Here is a 20,323-nt window from a genome sequence, read left to right on the forward strand (position 1 = left end):
TAGTGGCGGCTGGGAATCACCGCCATCAGGTTTTTAAAACTGTCTGTCTCCACCAGACCGAATGACAGTATTTCAAAGGCCATGAATTTTGAAATGCTGGCATTCAGGGCCAGGGATTGCGGGTGGCTAGGGGGGTACTTCATCTTTCTCTCCAGTGTTTGGGAGATGGACCGCTGAACACTTCCATGGGACAGTGTGGAGATGCTTGGGGACGGTGGCGGACGTGGTGGCATTGCTGCCACATCCTCTGTTTCGGGGTGGCAGGTGCCACTCTGACTTCAGAGGTGGAGGAAGAGGCAGAGACAGCAGCAGAAGAGGAAGCAGGAGGAGCCTGAGACCTTTCTTGTTTTTTGAGGTGCTTACTCCACTGCAGCTCGTGCTTTGCATGTAGATGCCTGTTCATGCAGGTTGTGCTCAGGTTTAGCACGTTTAAGCCTTGCTTTAGGCTCTGATTGCACAGTGTGCAAACCACTCGTGTCTTGTCGTCAGCACATTGTCTGAAGAACTGCCACGCCAGTGAACTCCTTGGAGCTGGCTTTGGTGTGCTCGGTCCATGGGTGCGTTGGGCAGTAGCAGGCGTACCGTCTAGGGGACGGCCGCTTCGCTTTTGCACCCTGCTCCCTCTTATGCTGTGCTGGTGCCTCTGTGCGACCACCGCCTCTTCCTCCAAACTGGACACGTCACTCGCATGACCTTCATTCCATGTAGGGTCTAAGACCTCATCATCCTCCACATCATCTTCCAAACACTCCTCAACACTGCCCTTCTTGCCGGTCTGCACACTGCCGAAAGCCACAGCAGTTGGCGCCTGTGTTTCGTGATCATCAGAGATGTGCTGCGGTGGTCCATAAGTGGTTGTGCATCAGTGCACTCAATCTCTTCTACTTCAGGGGCTGGGCTAGGTGGATGGCCCATGGAAACCCCGCCAGCAAAGTCATCAAAAAGCATAAGAGACTGCTGCATGACTTGTGGCTCAGACTGCTTGGCTGATTTGCAAGGGGGTGGGGTGGGCTGTAGGTGCCAACAGCATGGGCTGTAGGTGCCAACTCTGAGCTTTCAGCAGGGGACCGGGTGGGAGACAATGTGCAGGAACTGGAGGCACTGTCAACCATCCAAACTACTATCGCCTGCATTTGTTCTTGCCTCACCATTCGTAGAGCGGCATTCGGACCTACCAAATAACGCTGAAGGTTCTGTCGTGTACTCGCACCTGACTTGTGCGTGTAGCTGGCACAGATCGACCACGTCCTATCCTTGCAACAGAAGCTCCATTAACACCAGCAGCACCACGACCAGGGTCACGTCCCTTATTTGACGCTCTCCTCATTCTTTGCGTTCATCCACGAAACTAACAGATGTTTTATGTCAGGCGACAATGTAACTGCCAATAGTCAACTAATTTTTTTTATTTATTTTTTTAGTTTATTGGACTGCAAGAAATGCACAGCAGGCCGCAAATTTACTATTTAGCACCAAAAAAATTGAGTTTTTGAAAGTGCGATGTAACCACAGTATTTGATGCATCTATTTAACTCTAAGATATGAAGAGCATGCCTCAAATTTACTATTTAGCGGATTAGCACCCAGAAAATAAGAATGTTTACAATTGCGCTGTAACCGCACTATTTGACACTTCTATTTGACTCTCAGATATGAAGAGCACGCCCCAAATGTACTATTTAGCAGTTTAGCACCAAAACAATTAGAATTTTTACAACTGCGCTGTAACCGCAGTATTTGAAGCTTCTATTTGACTATCAGATATGAAGTGCAGGGCCCAAATGTACTATTTAGCAGCTTAGCACCCAGAAAATAAGAATGTTTACAACTGCGCTGTAACCGCACTATTTGACGCTTCTATTTGACTCTCAGATATGAAGAGCACGCCCCAAATGTACTATTTAGCAGTTTAGCACCAAAACAATAAGATTTTTTTTTTAAAATGCTTTGGGCGATGATGGAAGAGGATGTGGCACATGAGAAAGAGGAGGAGGAAGAGGAAGAGGGGTCATTTCCACGGTTATCAGGCCAGTCATTCACAAGTGGCTCGGAGGGTGGGTTTCTGCACCAGCATAGGCCAGGTACACAATTGTCCAACATCTCCACACTGTCCCATGGAAGCGTTCAGCTGTCCATCTCCCCAACACTGGAGAGAAAGAGGAAGTACCTACCCACCCGCGATCCCTGGCCCTGAATGCCAGCATTTAAAAATTCCTGGCCTTTGAAATGCTGTTGTTTCGTTTAAAAAACCTAATGGCGTTATTGGACTGCAAGAAATGCACCACAGGCCGCAAATGTTTCTTTTTTTATATGTCCCAATATTTTGGGGGCTACCCCAATTAAATAAAACAAATAAAAAACAGTGTTGGCTACCTCCTCCTCCTCCACCGCTGCTTCCACCTACACCGCCACGGTCACCGCCTCCTCAACCTATGGGTCACTTAGTATAAACTATGTACACAATAGCAGAGGCTTGTGAAGGCTTTTTCTCCATGCATCAGGAGTTGAGCTCAGTTTGAACAATGAAAGAGAATACCCTGCACTCCAACCCTCTCTAAAATGGATAATTCTGGTGATCCTCCTGACAGCCATGCTTTACATTTTGATTTATGTTCTTCCAAAGCTAAAATCAAAGATTCCATCTAGTGCTATTTTATGGCTTAGCTGTATTTTTAATTTGTATGTGTTTTATGTTATTTTAAGTGATTTTCCTATCCACATTTGTTTGCAGGGCACTTGACCTACTCCGACCCCCATTTTACTTCCTTTTGCAGCCCTCTAGCCCTTTCCAGGACTTTTTTAGAGGCATTTTAGTGCCCAAAAGTTCGGGTTCCCATTGACTTCAATGGGGCTCGGGTTAGGGGTGAAGTTCAGGTCAAGTTTGACCCTGAACTCAAGCTTTTTTACGAAGTTTGGCCGAACTCGGCGAACCCGAACATCCAGGTGTCAGCTCAACTCTACCCAGCACAAAAGTCAATATATCTCTGAATGTGCAGGTTTTCAAGCAAAAATCCTGCACATACAGACTTCTGCCACTATAACTGTGGTGGAATCTCGGTAAAAATAAATTTAGTAGGCCGAGATTACCACGTGGCATGTGTACGTGCATATGCTGACGTATCGATCAGTTGGTTGCACGAGGCAAGATACGATCAGTAGTGTACGGAGCATGTGCAAGAATACAGGATATAGTATTCCCCTCCTCCATTGTGCTGGACAAGCCATGCGGTCAAGCAGGAAGTTAATTCTTATTTGTGTTGATTGGTTAAGAGAATGTGCGGGTGGAGCTTAATATGGGAGGAGTTATGTGCCTATATAGGGAGCCTGCACTATTGTCCGGGGCTCAGAACTTGCTGTATTTTGGTGACGTTAGTCCCTCTGAGTCCCGATCGGTGATCCAATAAAGAATCTCTTCCTTCCTGAAGAAACCTGTGTCCATCTCTCTGTGCTTCGCTTCCGTCAGTTTCTCCGGTATCATTTGGTGCATTGGCCGGGAAACTCATCGTTCAACGGTAGCTGAGAGGCAGAGGCGTGAGACGGTCTATCTTTGCCCACGTTCTCTACGGCTGCACCCCTGAACTTCTGCGTGGACCTCCCTTCGTCTCGGCGCCACTGGTCTGTTGTCCAGGAGATCATCGGCCTCTACGTAAGAAGTGCTGGGGTGTCCCCGTCGATGAGTGTGAACTCAGGTTCAGGAACGAGGAGGTAAGACAACTGCTGTTTTAGACGGCAGACCCACTAGGGGTATACCGATTGTGCGATAGGCCCATAAGGGGTTATTTGTGTATGGAATCTGCCCCCTCTGTCGGAGGGAAGGAGCGAAGGCGCACCGCTCGATCGAACGCTCTTTAGTCAGACCGTTTGATTTTGTTAGTCAGGAGGGGTTCTGGTGTAAATAGCCCTAGCCGGACACCGGTGTCTTGTCTAGACTAGCGTTCTAGGGTGTATATTACGTTCGCTAGGTCGGAGGGACCGGGAGACTAAGCGGCGCCTGTGTAAATTCGGTTCGCTAGCTCTCAACCTATCTTGGCTAAGTGGGAAGGCGTGTAAATTTGGAACCCACTAGATTTTTGATAGTTATCGACTAAGAGGCGCCTGTGTAAATTCGGTCCTCTAGCTCGCTATATGTGGTGCTTGGGCAGTGTGGCTAACCAAAACGGGTGTACATAGTTTTAGGTAGTCCATTCAAGGTACTGGCCAATAGTTTAGTTGGGAATTGTAAATGTGCTAAAGATTGTTTAGTAAAGTGTATATCTTGTTAGATAGCGCAAGCTCAGCCGTCTAGCGAGAGTGTTAATAGTGTGTTGCTGTATTATAGTGCACGGTACCATAACCCTGTATATTTACTGACATTGTATATAAGTACTAATCATTGTCGTCTAATGCATGTTTAACACCATAACCACTAATAATTGTATTGTGACCTTAAATTGTGCTTTGACCTATGCTAACCGTACTGTAACCGCTATTTGTAAAAGACGATGTTACTGGGGTGTGTTATAGACGGGTAATTCATATATAGAGAATTATAGCGTGGGTGACTGTATAGTTTCGCCAAAGGGCATAATATTGATTATATAGTGACTGGTGTAACAGCTGTGTGTGTACGGGAATTCCCTGAGTGTTTATTGTGTTATTGTGTACGTTTCACTTGGCAACCGTACCACGTGGTGCTGTTGCCAGAGGAAACGGGTGTGACTGTTGAATAGTACGCGTGTATAGTATTCGTTGTCAACGACGTTCCATTGATAAGTATGGGCGCGTCGCAGTCAACGATTCCGGATCCCTTAGGTTGTATGGTGAAGAATTTTAAAAAGGGATTTAAAACCTGTGATTTTGGGGTTAAAATGTCTCCTGTACGTTTGGTCACTTTGTGTACTAGGGAGTGGCCTACTTTGGTTGCGGCATGGCCGCCACGTGGCAGTTTGGATCCAACTCTGGTACAGCGCTTACACGTGGCTGTATCAGGTAGGCCTGAACTTTACGGGCAGTTTCCTTATATTGATTGTTGGAGACAGGCCGTAAATGACTCGCCAAAATGGATTCAGACATGCCACGAGGAGCAATGTCGCCTCATGGTGGCTAGGACTTGTTTGTCCACTAGGACTGGTGTTAGGCCCATTTTGGACACGCCCCCTGAGTCCGAGATCCCTTTGCCGCCCCCTTACTTTCCTTTAAGAGGAAGTGACGCAAATGCAGGAAGTCCTGCACCCCTCCCCTCATTGCCCTCATCCACTTCCGCTTCCTCCTCCAGTACAGAATCCACCCCCTCTCGTACTAAATCTCCCCTTCCGGAACCAGAGCCAACCCCCATTAGATCTGAATATCCTGATTTGGCGCCACTTCAGACTTCCGGTCAAGCTTCTTCTAGCTCGTCTCGAAGTGTTTTTTATTTACTACCTTTTCCCAAAACCAAGCTCCCACATCCTCATGCTTTATTATCCCCCGACCGGAACCTCTAACTGACGCCCCTCCACGTAGCCCCATACTAACCTGACAACTGACCGGTACCCAACAATTAAAACATTATCAGATGCCTCTTCGTCTGAATCCCGGGTCAGCCTATATCGATGCCGCAGGTCAAATGGCACATGCTGACCCAGTCTTCGTATATGTCCCGTTCACGACAACCGATCTCTTAAATTGGAAGACCCACAATTCCTTGTATACTGAGAAACCACAAGCTATGACCGATCTGTTCACCTCAATAGTTCAGACACATAACCCGACATGGGCTGATTGCCAGCAGTTATTAATGACTTTGTTTAACAATGAGGAAAGGACAAGGATTAATCAAGCGGCCATTAAAGCGCTAGAGGATAGAGCCCGTGCTTTGAATCAAGCCAATCCAGCAGCATGGGCCGCAACACATTATCCTAACACCGATCCCGACTGGAATGTAAATGGTGCTGATATGGTTCAACTCAGAGCCTATAGAGACGCTATAATTGCTGGCATGAAAGCCGGAGGAAAGAAAGCCATTAATATGTCGAAGACAGTTGAGGTGATTCAGAAAAGTGATGAAGCGCCCAGTGTCTTTTATGACCGATTATTGGAGGCATACCGCTTGTATACCCCCTTTAATCCGGAAGATGCAGATAATTCCCGAATGGTGAACTCCGCCTTTGTCAGCCAAGCTTACGGAGATATTAAGCGCAAGCTACAAATGTTAGAAGGGTTTGCAGGTATGTCCATCACCCAATTAATGGAGGTAGCGAATAAAGTATACATGAACAGGGAAACAGAAAGTAAGAAAGAGGAAGAGCGCAAGATGCGTAAAAAGGCAGATATGTTAGCGGTAGCGATCGCAGGCGTAGATAGACGGGGCCCAGATAGAGGCGATGGTAGATGGAATAGGGAGCCCTTGAGTAGGAATCAATGCGCGTATTGCAAGGAAGAAGGGCATTGGAGGAACGAGTGTCCACAAAGAGAGCAGTACGAGAGAGACCAACCCAGGGCAGGTTATGGAAACTTTAGAGGCAGAGCGAGAGGTAGAGGAGGCCCCGGAGGGAGTAATGGTAATAGAGGAAGTGTTAGGGAAGATAGGTATTTTCCAGCAGCGCAAAGGTCCCGCGATAGAGAAGGTAGGGACTTTGTGGGATTGGCTGACACGGTCATGGAGGACTATTGATACCGACCGGGCTCCATCCCCCTTGGTCGAGCGGAGCCTATGGTCGATGTATCAATAGGGGGAAAAAGGAGTGCGTTCATGATCGACACTGGTGCTGAACATTCGGTGGTGACTGACCTAGTTGCTCCTCCATCTGGAAGGACTATTACTGTGATAGGAGCAACTGGAAGAAGTGCTGAAAAACCGGTTCTTAAAAGTCGACTCTGTACATTGGGAGGCCACGTAGTAAAACATCAATTCCTTTATATGCCTGAATGTCCAGTCCAATTGCTGGGACGTGATATGCTATCTAAATTACAAGCGCAGATTACGTTCCTACCAAATGGAACAACATCCTTAAAGTTTAATGGACCTTCAGGTATTATGACATTATCCGTACCAAAGGAAGAAGAGTGGCGACTTTATACAGCGTTGACTAGCCAAGACCCTAGGAGTGATGAGTCCTTATTCAACATACCAGGAGTTTGGGCAGAGAGCAACCCACCAGGACTGGCCCGCAATATTCCACCTATTAAAATTGAACTAAAACTTGGGGTTTATCCAGTGAGCCTAAGACAATATCACATCCCCGCAGAAGGCTAAGAAGAACATCCAATCTTATCTGGATAAGTTCATACGGTATGGTATCCTAAAATTCTGTACTTCCCCCTGGAACACCCCATTGCTGCCTGTTCAAAAGCCCGGTACAGATGAGTATCGACCTGTGCAGGACTTGAGAGCAGTCAATGATGCGGTTGTTAGTATACATCCAGTTGTACCCAATCCATATAACCTGCTTGCTTTAATTCCGGGCGGGGCTACTTACTTTATAGTCTTAGATCTCAAAGATGCCTTCTTTTGCCTCCCAGGAGTCCATCCCAGGAGAGTGTGTATTGTTACAATATGTAGATGACTTGTTGATAGCAGCAGTTACAAAGGAAATATGTCAGCAAGCAACGCACGATCTACTACACATTCTCTGGAAGGCAGGATACAAGGTGTCTAGAAAGAAGGCTCAGTTGTGTTTGCCAACTGTCAAATATCTGGGATTCCATAGCTCTGAAGGTCAAAGAATTATGAAAAGAAGCTGTGTGCCAAATACCGATACCCAAGAATAGAAGACAAGTGCGAGAATTCTTGGGGGCAGCAGGCTTCTGTAGGATATGGATTCCCAGCTACGCGATACTGGCAAAACCTCTGTATGCAGCTATCAAAGGTACAGAGCACGACCCCTTCTTATGGACTCAAGAACAGCAAACGGCATTTGAAGATGTGAAGAAGGCTTTGATGAGTGCCCCAGCATTAGGTCTACCTGATCACACACGACCATTCTACCTGTATGTACATGAGCAAAGAAGAATGGCTGTGGGAGTATTGACACAGTACTTGGGATCATGGCAAAGACCTGTTGCCTATATGTCTAAGCAACTGGATGCAGTGGCCAGCGGACTTCCACCTTGTCTAAGAGCCGTAGCTGCAGCCGCCCTGCTAGTAGCTGAAGCCGATAAACTCACTCTGGGTCAAGAACTTTATGTACGAGTCCCACATGCAGTACAGACGTTGTTGGATTACAAAGGAAATCATTGGTTTAGTAAAAGCCGTATGACCAAGTATCAAGCAATGTTGTGTGAAAACCCAAGAGTGCATTTAGAGACTGTAAACACCTTAAATCCAGCTACCCTTTTGCCACAACCTACTGAAAGTCAACATGATTGTTTGGAAGTAATGGATGAAGTATTTTCAAGTAGACCAGATCTTCGTGATTTTCCCATCCAGAACCCCGATGTTCAATATTACACTGACGGCAGTAGTTATGTGAAAGAAGGGATCCGCTATGCAGGATATGCAGTAACAACAATAGACAAGGTGATAGAAGCTCGGCCACTGGCGAAAGGAACATCAGCACAAAAGGCAGAATTGATAGCACTGACACGAGCGTTACAATTGGCTGAAGGTTTAAGAGTGAACATCTACACGGACTCCAAGTATGCGTTTTTAACCACTCATGCCCACGGAGCTTTGTATAAAGAAAGAGGACTATTGAATTCAGAAGGCAAAGAAATCAAGTACGCAGCTGAAATCCTACAACTATTGGAAGCAGTGTGGGAGCCGAAAGAAGTCGGTATCATACATTGTCGAGCGCATCTGAGAGGAGATGGTGGTGTAACCAAGGGAAATCGGATGGCAGACAGTACAGCTAAGCGTGCCGCTGAATCGGGAAGACAGGAATATGTGGGGCATATAGCTGCTCTTATACCAACTCCACTGTCTCAATGGACTCCAGTTTATACAGCTCAAGAAGAGGAGTGGTTAAAGACTGAACCTGGAAAGTATTTGGAGAACAAATGGTATCAGTTAGAAGATGGAAGAATAGTCATTCCAGCATCACTAGCGGTAGAAATTGTCCAAAATTATCACAACGGGACACATTCTGGGAGAGACAGCACAGAAGAATCTCTCAGAAAACATTTCTACATACCAAGATTGTCCAACTTGACTCAGGCCATTGTACGAAGATGTGTAACGTGTGCTAAAAATAATGCAAGACAAGGACCAGTAAAGCCACCAGGAGTCCAGTTTATGGGGGGACTCCCCATGTCCGATTTACAAATAGACTATACAGTGATGCCTAAATCGGGTGGACATCGTTACCTGCTGGTAATTGTGTGCACCTATTCAGGCTGGGTAGAAGCATGTCCTACTCGTACAGAGAAAGCAGGAGAAGTTGTGAGATTCCTGTTACGAGAAATAATACCCCGATATGGACTACCCTGCTCTATAGGATCGGACAATGGTCCAGCTTTTGTTCATCAGTGCCTACAGCAACTGACTCATATGCTTGGTATAAAGTGGAGGCTTCATACGGCATATAGACCCCAGAGTTCTGGTAAGGTAGAGAGAATGAATAGAACTATCAAGAATCAGTTGGCTAAAATGTGTCAGGAAACCCAACTTAAGTGGAACGTTCTCTTGCCCATAGCTCTATTGCGAATCCGCAGTACCCCTACCAGAAGGATGGGCCTCTCTCCTTTTGAAATCATGTATGGGCGACCACCTCCCGTACTTGGTAACTTAAGGGGGGATTTGAGTCAGTTGGGAGAAGGAATTACCCGGCAGCAGGTTGTAGAGTTGGGTAAGACTATGGAGGAGGTACAGAAATGGGTACAAGATAGATTACCTGTGAATATTTATCCCCCAGTTCATAGTTACCACCCAGGAGACCAAGTGTGGATTAAAGAGTGGAATAATGTACCGTTAGGGCCCAAGTGGAGAGGTCCTTATGTTGTTCTTTTGTCTACCCCTACAGCGATAAAAGTAGCCGAAGTGACTCCGTGGATACATCACTCCAGGGTTAAGCCAGCAGCAGTTGATTCTTGGCAAGTTACAGCAGATCCAGAGAATCCCTGCAAGATCCGGTTAAAACGCACGACTCAGTCGGAGTAACGAGGAACTTTGTGGATTACAAATTTTATTGTTACAGAGATTTGGTGAAGTGAGTGTTTAGACGGCCATAATAAAGCCTGTCCGCTCACCGACGTATAGTGTATAAGCCAGGAAAGTCTCGAAGGGACTCCTGTGAAGACGAGCAGAACTCCATTCCCTGCAGCCCTTACATCCTGGAAGCTGAGGTGCCTTCGCACGGACGAAGACTGAGGATGACGGCGAAAGATGTGTTCTTGATAATGTTTATTTATGTGTATTTTTATATTCAGGAAGGTGGAGGTACCGACACTCCTAGCTGTGAGGTATGCATTAAGACTACAAGAACAGGTAACCATATTTCCCAAACCCTAATTTGGCATTCACAATACGAGTGTAAAGGAGATGTATCAAGATGTAGATACCTAAATATAGAATATAGTGTGTGCCATTTAGGAGTAGGAGAACCTAGGTGCTTCAGTCCGGAGTATCAACCTCGTACAATTTGGTTGACTCTCAGGAATGGAGATCTTCAGGGGACCCTAATTAACAAGACGGTGTTAGAATCCGTACATTCTTCAGGTGTTCTGCTATTTGATGCATGTAAGGCGATATCAAGTGGTAGAAAGCCGTGGAATGTATGTGGGGATCTTAGATGGGAGAGGACGTATGGGTCTAACGATAAATATATTTGTCCCAGTAGTAAAAATAAATATGTGAGTTCTAGATGCCCAAATAGAGATTATAACTTTTGCCCATATTGGTCTTGTGTGGGGTGGGCAACTTGGGGACAGACAGTAGACAAGGACATGATAGTGACTAAGTTGCCTACCAGCCCATATTGTAAGTCTATGGAATGCAACCCAGTCCATATACTTATAAATAACCCCGACAAGTTCTTAGACAAGTATGGTAATTTATTTGGGTTTCAAATATATGGGACGGGTTTAGATCCTGGGACAGTATTGTTTATAGGGATAGAGACTGATACGGTATCCTCCCAAACTCATCAAGTATACCATTCCTTTTATGAAGAGATGAGCATAGATAATAAGATCCCCCATAATGCTAAAAACCTGTTCATCGATTTAGCCGAAAGTATTGCCGGTAGTCTTAATGTTACCAACTGCTATGTGTGTGGAGGTACTAACATGGGAGACCAATGGCCTTGGGAAGCAAAGGAGGTAATGTCCGGTTCTGAGGCAGTTGACCAATTAATATCTACACAAGCCGATTATCATATGAGTGTTAGAGGTAAATCTGAGTGGAGATTAAAGACCTCCATCATAGGTTATGTTTGCATAGCAAGGAAAGGAATGATGTATAATACTTCTGTAGGAGAATTAACTTGTCTAGGGCAAAAAGCTTATGATGATGATACAAAGAATACAAATTGGTGGTCGGCTTCAAATGTCTCAGAACCATCTAACCCGTTTGCTAGATACGCCAATTTAAAGGATGTGTGGTTTGACCTATCCATCACATCTACCTGGAGAGCCCCAGCAAATTTGTACTGGATCTGTGGTAAGAAAGCCTATTCGGAGTTGCCACAGGACTGGGAAGGGGCATGTGTGTTGGGTATGCTCAAACCATCCTTCTTTTTGTTACCTATTGAAACAGGTGAGACTTTAGGTGTTAAAGTGTATGATGTGAATCATAGGAAGAAAAGGGGACCCATAGAGATAGGCGCCTGGGAAGATAATGAATGGCCTCCCCAGCGTATTATAGATTATTATGGGCCAGCCACGTGGGCAGAAGATGGTACCTTTGGTTATAGAACCCCTATTTATATGCTCAACCGTATTATACGATTACAGGCGGTGGTTGAGATTATTACTAATGAGACATCACAAGCGCTCAATCTTCTAGCGAAGCATAATACCAGGATGAGGACAGCAGTCTACCAAAATAGATTAGCCTTGGATTACCTTTTGGCAGTAGAGGGAGGTGTATGTGGGAAGTTTAACCTGAGCAATTGCTGTCTTCAAATAGATGACGAAGGGCAAGCAATAGCTGAGCTTACTAGCCATATGGTTAAACTAGCGCATGTGCCTACTCAGGTATGGAAAGGGTATAATCCAAGTAGTTGGTTTGGTAGCTGGTATGAGTGGTTTGGAGGGCTTAAGGCAGTGGTAGGTGGAGTCCTACTGATTTTAATGTTGTGTCTACTCCTGCCGTGTCTTATACCCTTAGTAGTTAGGTCTGTGCAAAGCCTGATAGAAAATATAGCAGAGAGGAAGGCTGCTGCGCAGATAATGGCAATTTATAAATATGAAGCTCTAGATCAGGGAGAACCAATGCAGGAAGATGAGTGTTGAAGATTCACATCATAAGATAAGTCTGGTCTGGTTCAGGGTGACTTGCGGTGTATGCAAACTAAGGTTAAGTGATGCCTCAAGTAATTGTGAAATATCAAGAGGCATCAAAGGGGGGAATGTGGTGGAATCTCGGTAAAAATAAATTTAGTAGGCCGAGATTACCACGTGGCATGTGTACGTGCATATGCTGACGTATCGATCAGTTGGTTGCACGAGGCAAGATACGATCAGTAGTGTACGGAGCATGTGCAAGAATACAGGATATAGTATTCCCCTCCTCCATTGTGCTGGACAAGCCATGCGGTCAAGCAGGAAGTTAATTCTTATTTGTGTTGATTGGTTAAGAGAATGTGCGGGTGGAGCTTAATATGGGAGGAGTTATGTGCCTATATAGGGAGCCTGCACTATTGTCCGGGGCTCAGAACTTGCTGTATTTTGGTGACGTTAGTCCCTCTGAGTCCCGATCGGTGATCCAATAAAGAATCTCTTCCTTCCTGAAGAAACCTGTGTCCATCTCTATGTGCTTCGCTTCCGTCAGTTTCTCCGGTATCATAACCACTTATAAAAACAGAAGTGGTCATGGTGATTAAAGTAACCCTCTAATGATTTAAGGAAGGGCAACCTTTTTTGTCCATTCTCACTATTCTCATACCCCCTTTTTCTCAATAAGTTTCATATGAGGGCAAAGTCACTGAAAACGCCTTGTCCCATTCTAGAAAATATTACAAGTGCCTGTTTCATGTGTATTAAATGTCTACTTACCCTCAAAGCAAGAGTGGCATCAAATTGTGGTGAGTGAGAGTGTGGTGAACTTCTTCCAGAGTCTGGCTCTGCAAAAAACACAAAACAATAATTACATTAATAAATCTGTCTCCAATATTCTACTTTATTTCCTAACTCCGTACCATGATTATCTAATAAATTTGCAATGAGATATAAAAAATTTAGACATTAATGTAGAATAAACTGAGGAAAAAAGGATGCACATAAAGTTGAACAGAAAATGTTAAATGCCATTTACTAAAACATGTATAACGGAAGGAGAGAGATCCAGTCAACCCTTGCAAGCAGATGTGTTATTGTCTAGCTCCATCAGAACCCTGCCTAACAGGCACCTTAGTTTCTATACCAAAGATAAATCATACCTCCATTGTTTAAAAAATACTGACGCATCAATTACCCTGACTCGTGGTTGTGGATTGATGCAGCTTGGATCAGGGGTGTCCAAGGAATCCAGATCTCCTGCATTACTGGAACACCTGATAGTGGTTTATATCATGACAAGGTGTAAAGGCAGTCCAAGGTGAGAACGCCCAAACCCCTCTGCTGCCATTAAATCAATACCTACTCAGCATCACCAATCTTTGCATTATCCAATAATGCCTCAATACATACATAGGTGAAGATTAGTACCACAGATTAAGATTGTAGAGATTGCTTCTCTTCACAACAAGAGGAGGAACCCCAGCACATCATATCTAAGGCAGGACCTTACAATAATCATTATTTTGACCCATAAGGCAGGTTTTAAAAACAAAATACATTTTTGAAAAATTAAACAAAACAGTTACTACTAGTGATGTACCGAACGGTTCGCTGGCGAATAGTTCCCGGCGAACATAGCGTGTTCGCGTTCGCCACGGCAGGCGAAAACATGCGCGGTTCGATCCACCCCCTATTCGTCATCATTGAGTAAACTTTGACCCTGTACCTCACAGTCAGCAGACACATTCCAGCCAATCAGCAGCACACCCTCCCTAGCAGACCCTCCCACCTCCTGGACAGTATCCATTTTAGATTCATTTGGAAGCTGCATACATTTATTTTTTATTATTTATTTATTTATTTATTTTTAATTCTTTATTTTTGTAGTGCATGGAGGTATAACAAATGAGCATGTGGTACCCCAACGGCATTCCTCATGCTTTTCAAGTAACAATTGTAACAATAGGGTATATGTTAATACCCTAGTCTGCGCGGAGCCCTCCATGGGTGAAGATGGATTCATTTTTTTTTTGGCGCACAGGTTTTTTATTTTATTTTTAAGTTCAACGGGTATGATGGCTTTTTATTTGGCCTTTCTTGGGGCTGAAAAATTAAGATTTTAGAAAAAAGAAGACGTTGAATAGTAAGTTGATATTTACTTTACAGGGTAGTAATTTTATTTCCCCCTCACTATTTTTTAGGGTGAGGGGGGTAGGATGCTACTCTGTATATAAAGGGGAGCCATGTTACTCTGTATATAGAGAGGAGCCATGTTTACACTGGATATAGAGGGGAGCCATGTTACTCTGTATATAGAGAGGAGCCATGTTTACACTGTATATAGAGGGAGCCATGTTACTCTGTATATAGAGAGGAGCCATGTTTACACTGGATATAGAGGGGAGCCATGTTACTCTGTAAATAGAGGGAGCCATGTTATTCTGTATATAGAGGGAGCCATGTTTACACGGTATATAGAGGGAAGCCATGTTACTCTGTATACAGAGAGGAGCCATGTTTACACTGTATATAGAGGGAGCCATGTTACTCTGTATATAGAGAGGAGCCATGTTTACACTGTATATAGAGGGAGCCATGTTACTCTGTATATAGAGAGGAGCCATGTTTACACTGTATATAGAGGGGAGCCATGTTATTCTGTATATAGAGGGAGCCATGTTTACACGGTATATAGAGGGAAGCCATGTTACTCTGTATACAGAGAGGAGCCATGTTTACACTGTATATAGAGGGAGCCATGTTACTCTGTATATAGAGAGGAGCCATGTTTACACTGTATATAGAGGGAGCCATGTTACTCTGTATATAGAGAGGAGCCATGTTTACACTGTATATAGAGGGTAGCCATGTTACTCTGTATATAGAGGGAGCCATGTTACATGGCTGTTTGGGAAATAAAGATTCAGCGTTCATATGTTGGGACAGGTGTTCGGGAAGTCGAGTGTCCGATTTTAGTTCCAGACACTCAACGACCAAGTCCTGTTGCCTTTGTTCGCACAGAAAAAGATGGCCGCTGTTTTCTTAGCCACGTGGCGTTCGGCAATACGAACGGCGGCCGCACAGGTAGAGTGTTCAATTGAGGCATGCTTTGAAGTTAACGAGCCAGGGGGGTGGTCTCGGTTCGGTAGTTACATCTACCGAATGAAAAAGGGGAGAAATACGAAACACAAAGAGGGATTTCTTCACAATTACGTTTACTATTTTCAGCATCATTTGTGGTGCACACCTTGTTGAATTATTAGTATATTTTCTTTGTATTATAAAAATGTGTCAATTAAAATATATATGGCACATTGCTACAGCCTGGAGAATATCCTGACAGGACCCGTGGGCACATTTTCCTGGACCAGGCTCTAGCCCCAGCCCTGATGGACTTATGCAAACAGTGCCTGGAGCCCTGCAGGATCGGTATCTGCTGAACAGAAGCCTAAAGGGGGGTTTACTCACTCATTATATTATATTCTAAGGAGATGGCTCTTGTAATCTTTATCTCAATTGTCTGCTTAGCTATTTGTCTTACTCCTTACACATTTCATGCAGTTGAATTTTGCATACACTCTACTTTACATTTCACTAATGAAGAAAGGTTAAAAAAATCCCGGGCTCACGACCCTCAATAAGGGACCGTCGGCATGAAGGCACGAGTGCCCCCTAAGGCCTCAGGCCGAAGACGGCATGCGGACACCATGGGTCCGGGAACAGCCGAAAACGACTAACACCCAGGTCAGCCAGACGACCCCCCGCAAGACAAGGACAGACCAGCAAAGCACCGCTGACCTGCACCCAAACACAAGGCAGACAGGGCCTCCCTTTAAGACCCGATGGCCGGAGCCTCCAGGGCCTCCACGCGTTCCCGCCATGCGGAGTGGGTTGACAACAAGCTACCAACATGGACATACACCCTAAATGTATCATTGACCCAGCAAACGGACTATGTCAATTTAGGGGATATAGAAAAGCGATGATTTCTCTATTGTTTTCCCCCCTCTCTCTATAGCCACCTACTGCTATTAATACTGGTATTGGTGCTAATGCTACAGGTAACATTACAGTAATATCGACCATACCACTCCTCTAAACCCAGCAGACACCCCACGCAGCATACATGTATAGCACACATAAGACATACTCCAGCTTGACAAGTCATATATGTATGCTAACTAACCAGCATGCAGGTTAGACGGGAACTTTCTTATATGCATGTATATATCTTGTTTGTTTATTAACCTAATCTGTGACATGTTTCCCTTTTCGTTATATAATTCAAAAATGTGCATGCCTTATTGGATACCCCTGATGTAAAACTTGACACTACAAATGAGGAATGCTGTTGGGGTACCTCATGCTTCCCTGTTAAAATATTTTGCACTGCAAAAAAAAACAAAAAAAAAACAAAAAGAAAAAAACCCACCAAATTACACTTTATTCTGGTTGCACTCACGAGATATAAGTACATGTAAGGCACATCAACAGACTCCTGCTGTCCAACACGAGGTAGAGGTTCACGGGAACAGAAGTGCAGAAAGTTAAAAACAAAGGATAAACTAAATAATAATAACTATGTATAGTCCCAAAGCCGTATGTGTTTCGTCCTATCGAGGACTTCCTCGGGGGCATCCAAAGGGTGTATGATGAAAATTGCACCGTCCCAATATCCAATCAAGCAATCGGGACAAGCGACTTTGTGTAGATCCATTTCAGATTACTGATTGCGTCCCAGACCTCGTTTTTAATCTGACGTATAACGTACTTCCTGGGATGCAGGAAATGTTCTATGCGTTTCAACTTGCTTTCAATTTGATCTGAAGTGAGTACCTATTATTATTTATTCTGATGTCTATAATGGTCTTCAAGATATATTAACTCCTTATTATCTGATCAAATTATATCAACATGCTATATAATGCTGTAAGAGCTGAAGTGAGCTGTATTGTCAGGATTACAGAATGATCCAGCACGTAGAATTGTGTAACACAGAGGACTGATAGGTAACGTATACCGGACCTTAGAATGGCCGTACTAACGTACCAAAGAATAGTCAGGAATAGCCGAGGTCAAGGGAAACAGGAAGAGACACAACGATAAGGAAAAGCCAGGAGTCAGGGATGCCAGAAAACAGGGAAGTCAAAAACAATGCCAAAGTCAAATAACCAGAATTACCAGAATCAATAACGCGCTCTCGGACAACCACAAGGGAAACCACGACAGGACACTGAGCAGGATGAGAATTGGGCCTAAATACCCCTCCTCTAGATCTGATAGGCTGTAACCGGCCTTTGACCCCAAAGGCAGTTACCAGGTTTCCATTTGCATAATTGCTGCTCAGCATTAACCCTTCTGTGGATTGGGTTGCTGCTCGGCACAACTTTTCCTGTGTGGACAGTAAATGTCACTAACCACATTTTTATAAGCGGATGAATACATGACAAGTATCCTGTGGATATTATGGATTGTTTAGTTGAAGTGGAACACACTCAAGTGGATCACACTATTTGTTGAAAGAGGTGCGGTTGTATTGATGAATGCTGCAGTGCTTTGTATCGCCTGTTGGCAGGATGTCCGTAATGCTTTCCTCGCAGAATACTGACTAAAGAATTATGGGTTAGGCAATAAGTTGTGGTTTCATAGAAACATAGAAACATAGAAACATAGAAACATAGAATGTGACGGCAGATAAGAACCATTCGGCCCATCTAGTCTGCCCAGTTTTCTAAATACTTTCATTAGTCCCTGGCCTTATATTATAGTTAGGATAGCCTTATGCCTATCCCACGCATGCTTAAACTCCTTTACTGTGTTAACCTCTACCACTTCAGCTGGAAGGCTATTCCATGCATCCACTACCCTCTCAGTAAAGTAATACTTCCTGATATTATTTTTAAACCTTTGTCCCTCTAATTTAAGACTATGTCCTCTTGTTGTGGTAGTTTTTCTTCTTTTAAATATAGTCTCCTCCTTTACTGTGTTGATTCCCTTTATGTATTTAAATGTTTCTATCATATCCCCCCTGTCTCGTCTTTCCTCCATGCTATACATGTTAAGATCCTTTAACCTTTCCTGGTAAGTTTTATCCTGCAATCCATGAACCAGTTTAGTAGCCCTTCTTTGAACTCTCTCTAAGGTATCAATATCCTTCTGAAGATAGGGTCTCCAGTACTGTGTACAGTACTCCAAGTGAGGTCTCACCAGTGTTCTGTACAATGGCATGAGCACTTCCCTCTTTCTACTGCTAATACCTCTCCCTATACAACCAAGCATTCTGCTAGCATTTCCTGCTGCTCTATTACATTGTCTGCCTACCTTTAAGTCATCAGAAATAATCACCCCTAAATCCCTTTCCTCAGATGTTGAGGTTAGGACTCTATCAAATATTCTGTACTCTGCCCTTGGGTTTTTACGTCCAAGATGCATTATCTTGCACTTATCCACATTAAATGTCAGTTGCCACAACTCTGACCATTTTTCTAGTTTACCTAAATCATTTTCCATTTGGCTTATCCCTCCTGGAACATCAACCCTGTTACATATCTTAGTATCATCCGCAAAAAGACACACCTTACCATCAAGACCTTCTGCAATATCACTAATAAAAATATTAAAGAGAATGGGTCCAAGTACAGATCCCTGAGGTACCCCACTGGTGACAAGCCCAAGCTTCGAATACACTCCATTGACTACAACCCTCTGTTGCCTGTCACTCAGCCACTGCCTTACCCATTCAACAATATTGGAATCCAAACTCAAAGATTGTTTCATAGCAGAAGTAGAAGAACAAGTTCAAAGCAGGGAAATGGTAACTTTCAACAACATGATCTATGTGAAGGTGAAGAAACCTGAGAACTGGGTGTGAATATGTTAAAAGTTTGGCAAGAGGAGGATGTCTTAGGTAATTGAATAAACTAAATACATTTTATTTCCAGTGTTTTGGAACTTTGTTGATCATATTTTGGATGGACTGCAGGAGTTAAGCTGCACCTACTTGGATGATACAATTATCTTTAGTCATACTAAGACTTGCCACTTTGAAGAGGTGCTAAAAATCAGCAGCTGGAATTCCTATATTTTCTTTGTATTATAAAAATGTGTCAATTAAAATATATATGGCACATTGCTACAGCCTGGAGAATATCCTGACAGGACCCGTGGGCACATTTTCCTGGACCAGGCTCTAGCCCCAGCCCTGATGGACTTTAGATTAATTAACTGCAAACAGTGCCTGGAGCCCTGCAGAATCGGCTTCTGATAAACAGAGGCCTAAAGGGGGATTTACTCACTCATTATATTATATTCTAAGGAGATGGCTCTTGTAATCTTTATCTCAATTGTCTGCTTAGCTATTTGTCTTACTCCTTACACATTTCATGCAGTTGAATTTTGCATACACTCTACTTTACATTTCACTATCACTATCGTTTACTAGCCTAGCACCGTGCTATTTTTTGTCTTATTTTTCAAAATGTGCTGTCTCCTTTGTATACATTCTTTGATGAATATGCCTATTTTTTGTGTTGACTTGACTGTGTCAATTACATTATCCTTTTAACTAAGCACATCCAAAAATAAAGAATGAAAAAAAAGAATTTAGCTTCCCGTTGCTCCCCTTAAGCAAAACTTACCTTTATTCCAGCACTGTGCAGGTCCGATGCGCATCCTAGGCTGAGATCATCAGAATTGATTATCTCAGCAAATCCAATGCTTTCCCTATTGCGCATGCATCTTTATGAGGAAAGTTCAGCGTCTCCATGCAGAGCTTAGAGATGCTGAACATCAGTGCTGCACATTGTGCAGGACTGACCCAGAAAGCACCTCTAGTGGCTGTCTGAGTGGCTGACACTGGAGGAGCTATGTAAACACTGTCTATTCTCTGAACATTAAAATGCCTGAAGGGATTGACTATACTCACCCAATCAAATACATTAAGCTGTAGTTGTTCAGGTGACTATAGTGTCCATTTAATATCTGACTCCTC

At 44.0% G+C, this 20,323-nt stretch overlaps 1 protein-coding gene across 1 annotated transcript in view; it reads right to left on the reverse strand.

Annotated features, from left to right (window-relative positions):
* Positions 1 to 20,323, reverse strand: part of LOC134568890 (retinoic acid-induced protein 3-like) — an 84,659-nt gene that overhangs the window by 15,637 nt on the left and 48,699 nt on the right. The window contains exon 3 of the mRNA XM_063427591.1: positions 13,111 to 13,178. Within this exon, the coding sequence (XP_063283661.1) occupies positions 13,111 to 13,178 (68 nt within the window). The remainder of the gene's footprint in view (positions 1 to 13,110; positions 13,179 to 20,323) is intronic.

The sequence above is a fragment of the Pelobates fuscus genome, chromosome 7 (assembly GCF_036172605.1).
Source record: "Pelobates fuscus isolate aPelFus1 chromosome 7, aPelFus1.pri, whole genome shotgun sequence".
NCBI lineage: Eukaryota > Metazoa > Chordata > Amphibia > Anura > Pelobatidae > Pelobates > Pelobates fuscus.